At 44.1% G+C, this 10,670-nt stretch overlaps 1 protein-coding gene across 1 annotated transcript; it reads left to right on the forward strand.

The window, feature by feature from the left end:
- Positions 1 to 6,847: 6,847 nt before the first annotated feature.
- Positions 6,848 to 10,179, forward strand: LOC139661829 (dual E2 ubiquitin-conjugating enzyme/E3 ubiquitin-protein ligase BIRC6-like). Its single transcript, XM_071540395.1, has 2 exons — positions 6,848 to 6,978; positions 9,777 to 10,179. The coding sequence occupies exons 1-2, from the start codon at positions 6,883 to 6,885 to the stop codon at positions 9,954 to 9,956; spliced, it is 276 nt and encodes a 91-aa protein (XP_071396496.1). The 5' UTR covers positions 6,848 to 6,882; the 3' UTR covers positions 9,957 to 10,179.
- The last annotated feature ends 491 nt before the right edge of the window (positions 10,180 to 10,670 follow it).

Raw genomic sequence — 10,670 nt, forward strand, 5'->3', positions numbered from 1 at the left:
CTTATTTACATCGGGGCCATGGTGGAAACCCATACCATCCAAATAAAAAATCTGACCTTTTAGTCATGACAAACAGTTCAAGTCACTTAATGCTAATGATAATGCTAGTGGCCGCAACATAGTGTATGCTAAAGTGTTAGCATGGAGCCTACTATCTCACAACATAGTGTATGCTAAAGTGTTAACATGGAGCCTACTATCTCACAACATAGTGTATGCTAAAGTGTTAGCATGGAGCCTACTATCACTCAACATAGTGTATGCTAAAGTGTTAGCATGGAGCCTGCTATCACTCAACATAGTGTATGCTAAAGTGTTAGCATGGAGCCTGCTATCACTCAACATAGTGTACGCTAAAGTGTTAGCATGGAGCCTACTATCACTCAACATAGTGTATGCTAAAGTGTTAGCATGGAGCCTGCTATCACTCAACATAGTGTATGCTAAAGTGTTAGCATGGAGCCTACTATCACTCAACATAGTGTATGCTAAAGTGATAGTTTGGTAAGTATGAATTTGTGGCAAGAATGATGTTTTTAGAATGTTAATAGGCACAAAAGTAGAACTGGTGCCATATCCAGTGTGTTGTTTGCTGCTACACTGATGAGTTGTGTTTACTTATTAGCCAAAGATGCAGGGAGGTGCTCCCATAAGACTCAAGCACACCACACCAGTACGATTCCCTGGCTCCATGTTGACTACGGTGCCAGCATTTTTCTGCCTGTATGAGCATGGGATTGGAGGGATCCGACGGCAGTAGACAAGTTATTTTTGGTATGGTGTGTGTGAGAATCCAACATTTGCACATGCTATTTATAGAGAGGGGGAGAGAGAATGGAGTCCAGGCTTGAATTATGCAGCAGGAGATTGTCAGGTGGAATTAAGGACAACTGGTCGCATGTTGAAATATGGATTGCTCTGTGTGTGTGTGTGTGTGTGTGTGAGAGAGAGAGAAAGAGTACACTGTAAATGTGCATGTTTGAGGTAAGTAAGACCTCACTGTGTGTGTGTGTGTGTGTGTGTGTGTGTGTGTGTGTGTGCGAAGGCAGTGCCCTCACATTCACATCTGCACTGAAGTGTAAATGGGCCATTAGAGCCAATGACAGGTGATATCCTTAACTAGCCCCGCATAATCTCAGGCAAATAGCGCCATCACTACACCGCCCATCCGCCCCTAATGGTTCAGTCCACCGAGGGAGAGGGGTCAAAATCGTGGGCCGGTCCGTTTGATTTATAGTTTGAATAGACTTCCATATATCCTCCCATTGACCAGTGATGGAGAGGTGCGGTTGATTCCCCCTTGCAGGGCCGCAGAGCGCGTCCCGCTGCCTAACAGTCTCATGTATATTTCTCATGTAAATGAGGGGAAGGGAGTGTGTGCAAAAACACATTCAGTCACACACAAAATCACAACCACTACCGCACACACACACACACACACCACAAAGTGCTAGCGGGCCGTCCTGTCAGGGAAATGAGTTGTTATGTTGAGTACTCTGTGCTGCTGCATTACTGATGGGTTTTAGAGAGACACTTCCGTCTTGGTGGGACGAGGCATCCAGGCTTGGGTGTTACCTTCTCGTGTGTGTGTGTGTGTGTGTGTGTGTGTGTGTGTTCAGCTGGAAGCGAGGGGAAGTAGCCGTCTTGGCTACCAGCGGCTCGGCAGATGGCTGTGACGCTGGATGCTGGTTTTCCGGCCAGGAGGCAAGGAAAAAAAGCAAACCAGCTTTTTTTTGTCTTTTTTTTTTTTTTTACCCTGACTCGACACCGCGGGCCTCGTGTCCGGCCGAGAACGGGGCGGGGGGGGGAGATGGCGAGAGTGTGGTAAGAAATTGGGGGTGGGGAGTATGAGTCAGTATGAAACGGTCTTTCAAGTAGACGGAGGGAGGATGAATGAATGACAACGGGGCGATTTCAGATCCAAAAGTCGGTTTGCTTTGCTGTGAACCGTGTGGAAAGTGTTTCAGGTTTCCTTCTCCACGCTAACCGGGTAGTTAAATGTCGAGGATTACCGCTCGAAGACGAGCCGGCTCGCAAATGTCAAGTGTTCTCAGTCGTTGTCCGAGAGGCTGTCACTCAGCGGCAGAGCGGCTGGTTAATCCTCCCCCCACCCCCCGCAGCCGGCTAGGCGAGCTAGCAGCTTCCTCCTCGGCAGAGCTTGAACGAATCAACCAGTGACCTTCTGAAGCACCGACTCCGGTCACTTCTGACTGGGAAAGACTACATCTGGGCCGTGCAACAGAGACCAGAGAGAGAGAGAGAGAGGAGAGATGGAGGGGGGAATGATCAATTTTCTTGCCAGGGTTGCCATGGAAACCCCGCGGCTGTGGCCCAGTGCTACTCCACTCCTGGCTTTCCCCTCTATCAAATATGGCTTGTGTGTGTGTGTGTGTGTGTTGTGTGTGTGTGTGTGTTGTGTGAGAGGTGGATGGATGGAGGGAGCATGTGTCTAAGTGTGTCTTTGAACACAGAAAATGAGTGATGCCTGTGTGTGTGTGTGTGTGTGTGTGTGTGTGTGTGTGTGTGTGTGTGTGTGAGATCATGATCCACACCTCAGACCAGGATCCCTGCCCCGCCAGTCAAAATGCATGACGCCACAGTTGAAACATCGGCTCTTCCCTATTGGTTGTTGATAGTTACTTTACAAAAGTGGAGAAATGAGTAAATGGTCCTGGATATTAGCTGTTGAAATGAGCAGTGAGTAGTTACATTAAGCTTATTAACCATACCGTATTTGTTATTGCTGATCCTGTTTGTTCACAGATATTTGAGTCTTGGAGATATAAATTAATTGTAGTATTCCTTTTGATTTTTACATAGCAGCTGCAGTTATAACTTCTGCTCATCAAAACAGTAAATTATCTGATTATATAATACAAGATGGTGCAGGGCTGGGCCATATGGACAAAAATATCACAATATTTTTGACAAATACCTAGATATGGATATTGCGGCAATATTGTTGGGATGACTATTGGTGCTTTCACGAAATATTTACACAATGAGATTTTTGATAATTAATCATCAGTAATGTGGATATAATGACTAAGTGGGTAAAGGCAAATAATAGAACAGTTAGAACAGTCTGGTAAGTTGAGAAAATGACATCACTTTACTGTAATGCAGCTTTAAAACCAGGAAAAGACACTTATGCCATATCGCCATATTACCATATCCAAAATCTAAGACGATATCTAGTCTCATATTACGATATCGATATAATATTGATATATTCCCCAGCTCTAGCTTTGACCCTCTGTGTCACAACGGAACTGAAATCTGTATTTCAGTGGCCCATAGGCAGAAATTTTTCAAATAGATGCCAATTTCTTGAGAATAATTCATGCAGCTGTTTTAAATTTCCCGGTGACGCACCTTCAGGGGTCCTGACCCGGTCTTTGAAGAGGCTCCGCTTTGGGTGTCGGAGTCGGATATATTTACGGTCCACGTGTCGGAGCGGCGGCGGTGGCGGGGCGGGGTCACGGCCCCTCGGTCGGGGGTCAGCGGGGCAGGGGACCCCCGAGGCCCTTCAGCGCACCGCCGACTGAAACGGAAAACTGAAAATAAGGAACTTTCGAGCAGCCTCTCGCCCTCGACCCTGGACACGCTCCTTCCTCGGCTCTCCTCCTCACCTCACACGCCCCCTGGAATAACGAGCGGACGCCGTTACCTCCGAAGGTCGCTCGGTTCATCCGTCACTCTCTCTCTCTCCGTCAGAAGACACATATGAGCCGAACACACACACGCGCGGGGGACGTCTTTCCCCGTGTAAATACGTCTTCTCTCCTTAAAGGTCACATGTCAGACGGCCTAATCCCATGTTTTCACGTGTGCTGTGTGATCGATGGCCGCCGCCGCCAAATACCAAACAGTCAAACGGGTGCCGCCCTAGGGAAAATGCCCCCCTTTAAACCTACTGCATGTCTAAAACACACACACACACACACACACACACACAACAGTCCCAGTCCCAGTTTCAGTTTTTCAGTATTTTCGGACTGTGTTTGCTCCCGCTGTAGTCGGACGGCGTTAACCTGGATCAGGAGTGGAGGCTCTCCCAGTGTTTACCGCCACGGCTGTGACCTTGAAACGTCCCCCCCCCCCCCTCCTCGGGGAGTATCCCCCCCCCCCCCCTCAACTCATTAGAAATAACTCCAAGTGTGTGTGGTACAAGGGCCGGAGGAGGAATAATAGCTATAGGGGAAGAGATGGAAAAGTCGCTACGAAGATGGAATGAAGATGGAGAGAGCGGGGGGGGGGGCGGAAGGAGGTGTAGAGAGAGAGAGAGATTACAGCAGCCCCAGCACACACACACACCCCCTCCCCCTGGGTCTGCCACTCCTCAGATTGATCCTGGTAAATAGCGAACCAGCAGCCGCCATAATAACTAATCCGCATACTGATGTCTGCCCTGGCAACTGTTGCTAGGAAGTGGGGGGGGGGGGGGGGGGGTCAGTGTGTGTGTGTGTGTGTCGTCAGTGTAACGTCAAGAGAATCGAGCCCCATCAGTAGTAATCACTCACCAGCCCCTCGGCACGGGAGAGATGGGGGGGAATCGTCTGGGGTACAAAAGCAAGCCAATCCTTTTCTTTAAAAAAATATATGATATATATATTTTTTCATGGCAGTTTTGCTTTATTAGATGCATTGCGGAGGGAGTTAAGAGGGGATAGAGGCGATGATAAAAAAAGACCAGCTGGACTCCCCTTTCTATTCTGCCCAAAAAATCAGCAGGGTTCCTACACAGGTCTGCAGAGTCTGTAAAAATAAAAGTATGGAAGTATGGCACTCTCTCTCTCTCTCTCTCTCCCTCTCTCTCCCTCTGTATATCATCCTCCTCGGTGGTTGTGTGCATGCTAATTGATCCAGTTTGATTCCAATCCGCACATCGCCTCACCTCAGGCTTGAACACACACCTTTGAGGGAAAGCACATCACTCTTCCAACTTTTTTTTTCCCCCTCCACCGGAGAGAGAGAGAGAGAGAAACACGAGGATCTATTTATTAACTCTTGACTTCAAAGCGCCGCCTTCCCTCTCTCTCTCCAGTCAAATAAAAAAACTCCCCGCTGCCTCCGGAGAGAGAGAGAGAGAGAGAGAGAGCTGCTGAAAGTTTGGAGCTCCTTTCGCAACTTGCATCTTTTCTTTTTGATTGTCGAAAGTTGGCCGAGCGGGAAGGAAGACGGGATGGAAAATATCTAGAGGGGGTTTCTGGGGGGTTGGGGGCTCCTCTGGGGTGGCTGGGTGATGGAAGCTCAGAGGAAGGACTCAACGTGCTTCGTAATTATTTTCATGTCGCCACGGCAACCTGTAGAGACGAGAGGCAGAGGCGAGATGATACTGAAACATTTAAGTGACATCAGAATGAGGAGTTTATTGGCTTTGGGTCATTGCCACAGCAGATAAGATGCAGACAAAACTATAATAAGATAAAAGATTAAAGATAAAGGCAGCTTCATCATGCTCATGCACTTCCCATAGGTTGACCAAGTTAAAGAAGTTTTTAATTGGAGACAAATTCATAGTCCAGTGTAAGAGCATATATGTGCATTACTGGATCTTCACATTAACAAATGTACCGGCTCATTTTCTTTTAAAAATCATTTTTTTGTGGAATTTTTTTACTTTATTAGATACACCGTGAGGAGAGCTAATAAAATGAGGAGAGAGGCAATAAAAAAAAAAAGTACGTGACCTCCTTAGCCCACTGAGCCACCAGGACAGCCTTCACTATTCTAACACAGGGCTGCCCAGTAATCAGGACTGTCATGACGGTTACCTAGCCTGGAATATAAATCTGTATTTCATCTTGCTATCACTGACTGGCTCATTGGGATTTCAGTTGACCTCAGATGTAATTGGAAAAAGTCTAAAGTTTTCTGACTACATTTTTTTTTATATTTTTTTACAAAATGCTCACTGTTGGCTGGGGCTGTTCTAGCTGGATGACAGTAGGCACAAAATAATTACATCTCAGTGCATAATAAGGGTACATTTAATTTGCCTGTTCATCCTGAAATAATGCCATTACATGATAGAGAAGATACTGAATGGGTTTATTGTTGATTACTGATTAAAGTCCCATGGACCCCTGTTCCATTGGTTGGGGTGCAATGTAGTTTCGGGATAATTTAGCCTCAATCTGATATTTAGAGGTGGTGATAGTAAACATTTGATATACTACTCGTTAATGGGAAAAGTAATATTACTGTAACACAACTGAGTAAAATCAGTGTTACCCAAGGGATGTAGGTTCATTAATATATACTAATATTTTTGTCAAGTGGGGACCCATTTTAGACCCCGATCCCTAGTTTTAAGGCGGTGCCCAGAAGACAAAATGGTGATTTTGTCTGACTTAGTCAATTTTGAGATTATACATTTTGCTTCTATAGCTACTGTAGGTTCATAAAATATACAAAGCAATCATCAGAAACAACTATATATACATTATTTGTTTTTATACCTCCATTTTTCTCAAAATGACACATTCTCTGTATGCAAAACACTTTTTTTGGCCACCAAATTTGACCTGCTGTTCATTTATGTGTTTTTACTTCCATTACAGCAGCGAATAATCTGAGATGTTCACCCTAAATCATTATTTACATAATTTGTAAATTATTCATTCAAGCTAAATTTGTACAAATCCCTCTATGTCCTCCTCAGAATGAAATGAAAATGTACTCAGACTTTATCCACTGAGCAGTTTTGTGATACACAGACTTGCACATTTTTATGAAATATTTAGCTTTAAAAAAACACTGGTTGAACAATGTTTTGAATTTTCTCGTCTGATTTCAACTAAAGGTAACCGTGTTGTCCTGTGTGTTGTGTGTCTGCAGGTGATCCACAAACATTTCTACCTGAAGCGAGCAGAGATCATGTCGCAGTGTGAGGAGTGGATCGCCGACATCCAGCAGTACAGCAGCGACAAGAGAGTCGGCCGCACCATGTCCCATCATGCTGCTGCACTAAAGGTACACACACACATAAGATACTTTATCCTAATTCTGATCTTAACCCTAAACCCAAATCTTAATCCCAAACTAACCTTAACCTAACCTTTATCATAACCTAAACCTCCAAACCTCCATTTTTGCTATATTTTTAAGATGATAAAAAGCTGATCTCGTAATGGCATTGGTGTGGTTGTTAAAATTGAGATGGGAATCCACAATAACACCAAGATTCTCAGCTTGGTCTTTACTCTTGAGAGACAAGGAATCAAGCTGAGCCCGAATTTACTAAGATAATCACCTCAGTTTTGTCCTTATTTCGCTGAAGAATGCTTTGTCACATCCAGTCATTAATGCACTGAATCAGTGAATCTACAGGACCAAAGTCACTAGGAGAAAGATAAATATAGAGCTCAGGGTTATCTGCATAGTTTATGGTAAAGAATGTTATTTTTCAGTACGATATGACCTGGTTGGAAGCATGTAGAGGTTGAATTAAAGGGGGCCGAGGATTGAGCCCTGTGGAACTCCACGTCATACTGACAGTTTCAGAGACAAAGTCACCGATAGGAACTGTGACACTTGGACCACTCAGCCATCCAAAGTGTGTGTAACAAGAAAAAATACAGTATAGGGTGTTACTGTTATCCTTAAAATTCCAGACTTTTCAAGTACTTTATGTTATTCAATTGTATCAGATCAGTAACTGTCTGGATAAAAGTATGGGAAACGTAAGTAAAGAAAACGATGCGGTAACACTTTACAGTAAGGGTCACTAAGTTAAGGGTTAGTTAATGCTTAATAAGCATTAACTAACCCTTAATTAACAGTTAACTAATGTGTCTGGTAATCATTTACTAATGGTGTTCATGTTAACTAAGGTATTAATTTATACATTATTTAATAGTCATCTTTATAAACTATTAAATAATGTATAAATTAATACCTTAATTAACATGAACACCATTAGTAAATTACACATTAGTTAACTGTTAATTAAGGGTTAGTTAATGCTTATTAAGTATTAACTAACCCTTAACTTAGTGACCCTTATTGTAAAGTGTTACCAACGATGCTTTTGAAAAAAGTGCTTTGCAAACCTTTTAACCAACAATAATGAAAGCCAAGATGCAAAGTCAGAATACAGCATGAATGGAATCAGGAAATAGCAGCTACATTACAGCCCATCATTAAAAATGTTTTCAATAGTGATTCAACAGTTGGCAGTGGTTCTGCCAGCCAAAGCTCCTCAGGCCGGGCGTCTCAGCTACAGTCGGACTGTTCGTTATCTAGCAGACCCAGTATAGCTTCAGAAATTGCTTTATGCCGCAGTTGAAAGGTCAACCCGGGGATTTTCTCCATGGCTTTTCCTGGTGGTTTCCTTCCCGTCTCCGCCCGTGTGCCATGCTAATAAGCTCTGAATTGGCTTCGGGGGACAACGGGCTCCCGACAGCCCGCCTTGATTCATGTTCCCAGCCGACTTCCCCCTCAGACACACACTGGAGCTGATAACAAACCCTCACACACACACACACACATTAACAAACACCCACCAACTCCCCAAGTCTCTCTGGCAGCTCTCCTCTCCCTTTGGCAGTAAATAACCACAATTAATCCCCACTGTAAATAATCCCAGCTCCAGTGATAAGGACTGAGAGGCCCGAGCCCAACCCAGTTATTGTCTTGTCGAGCTCCAGTGCTGCAGGGCCTCCAGAACACTCTGGTTTGTTGTGATTCAGCTTCAACTAATAAAAAAAAAGGTCCATTTCAAAATGCTAGAGGATGTTTCTTTATCCCCGTTGTCCTGAATTTTCCTTTTTAGTACGTAGTGTGTCAGAAGTGGCAGGCCTGCTCTGTTCTGGGATGTGCTGAATGGATCCCTGGGGACTTAGAAATATTTCCCAACTTGAGAATTTGAATGGTTTTGGGAGTTTAATCAGTAAAACGGAGCATTTGGAGTTCAGACTTAGAGAAACTCTTCATAATTTTTTAGAACTTGAAAAGTTTTGGTCTAGACTACTTTAAGTCTTACTGTTCGATAAAGGGTCAAACTATTTTTAAGTAAGCAATTGAGACTGTTGGTAACAACCCATAGATCTGAGTAGAATCTTTCCCATACCTCCCACTCATACAATTCTACTCAACACGCACTCCTGGCCTACCACTCAACATAGTGGATGCTAAGCTGTTAGCATGGAGCCTACTATCACTCAACATAGTGTATGTTAAGCTGTTAGCATAGAGCCTACCATCACTCAACATAGTGTATGCTAAGCTGTTAGCATGGAGCCTACCATCACTCAACATAGTGTATGCTAAGCTGTTAGCATAGAGCCTACCATCACTCAACATAGTTTATGCTAAGCTGTTAGCATAGAACCTACTATCACTCAACATAGTGTATGCTAAAGTGTTAGCATGGAGCCTACATCACTCAACATAGTGTATGCTAAGCTGTTAGCATAGAGCCTACCATCACTCAACATAGTTTATGCTAAGCTGTTAGCCTAGAGCCTACTATCACTCAACATAGTGTATGCTAAAGTGTTAGCATGGAGCCTACATCACTCAACATAGTTTATGCTAAGCTGTTAGCATAGAGCCTACCATCACTCAACATAGCGTATGCTAAAGTGTTAGCATGGAGCCTACCATCACTCAACATAGTTTATGCTAAGCTGTTAGCCTAGAGCCTACTATCACTCAACATAGTGTATGCTAAAGTGTTAGCATGGAGCCTACATCACTCAACATAGTTTATGCTAAAGTGTTAGCATGGAGCCTACTGCTCACCCTTGGTCCTCTCTCTCCCCCTCCAGAGACACACCGCCCAGCTCAGAGAGGAGCTTCTGAAGCTGCCTTGCCCCGAGGGTCTGGAGCCCGACGGCGACGAGTTCTCAGAGAAGAGCGCCGCCCTCCTGGTCAAGGAGCTGCCCAATCAGGACGCGGAGAAGCCGAGCGGCAGCCAGGACGGCCACTGCGGCGAGGGCCAGCTATGAGTCTCCGCTCCCTCCCTCCCTCCCTCCTCCTCCTCCTCCTCCTCCGCCTCGCCTTCCTCTCCCGGCACCTCCCGCCTCCTCCCTCCCTTCCTCCACGACTATTACCACCGTTATCGAAAAACAGACTCGACGGCTTCCAAGCACAAGCCACCGTTTTGTCAATATTTGTATGTAAGAATCTAATTGCATAATAGCTGAAAGTGGGAGGGGGATGTGGGGGGGGGGGGGGGGAAGGAGAACGAGACAAGAGTGAAACATCACTTACGAAAACCCGACGAAAATAAGACGAACTCCGAACTATGCTATGCCCTTATTGAAAACACAGTCGACAAAAACTTTTATTTACCTGTAAAAGAGTGTAAACATTTTGTGCTTTTTTTCCAATTGTGAAATAACCACTGATTGGTATGTTATTAAACTTGTTTATGTATACATAATGACAGAGGAAATCACAGATTATATAAGGGAAACTACCTTTAGAGAAGAATGTTTACTGAATGTTAATTTCCTTCTTTTTTTTTTTTTTTCTTTTTTTTTTTTTTTGACTGTTAGAGCAAGAACAGTTGCAACCAAGGATATATTGGTCATTCTTTAGGGATACTATTTAAAAAAAAAAAAAAAAAAAAAAGAGAGAGAAAAAAAAAAGAAAACACCTACTTTACTGAATTTGAGAAAACCCGGTCGCCCATTGACATTGCTTCATTTGATTTCTAT

This window comes from Centroberyx affinis, unplaced genomic scaffold (genome assembly GCF_046629955.1).
Source record: "Centroberyx affinis isolate AG114_WGS23_722 - 3 ecotype Tasmania unplaced genomic scaffold, CSIRO-AGI_Caff_v1 ptg003628l_1, whole genome shotgun sequence".
Taxonomy (NCBI): domain Eukaryota; kingdom Metazoa; phylum Chordata; class Actinopteri; order Beryciformes; family Berycidae; genus Centroberyx; species Centroberyx affinis.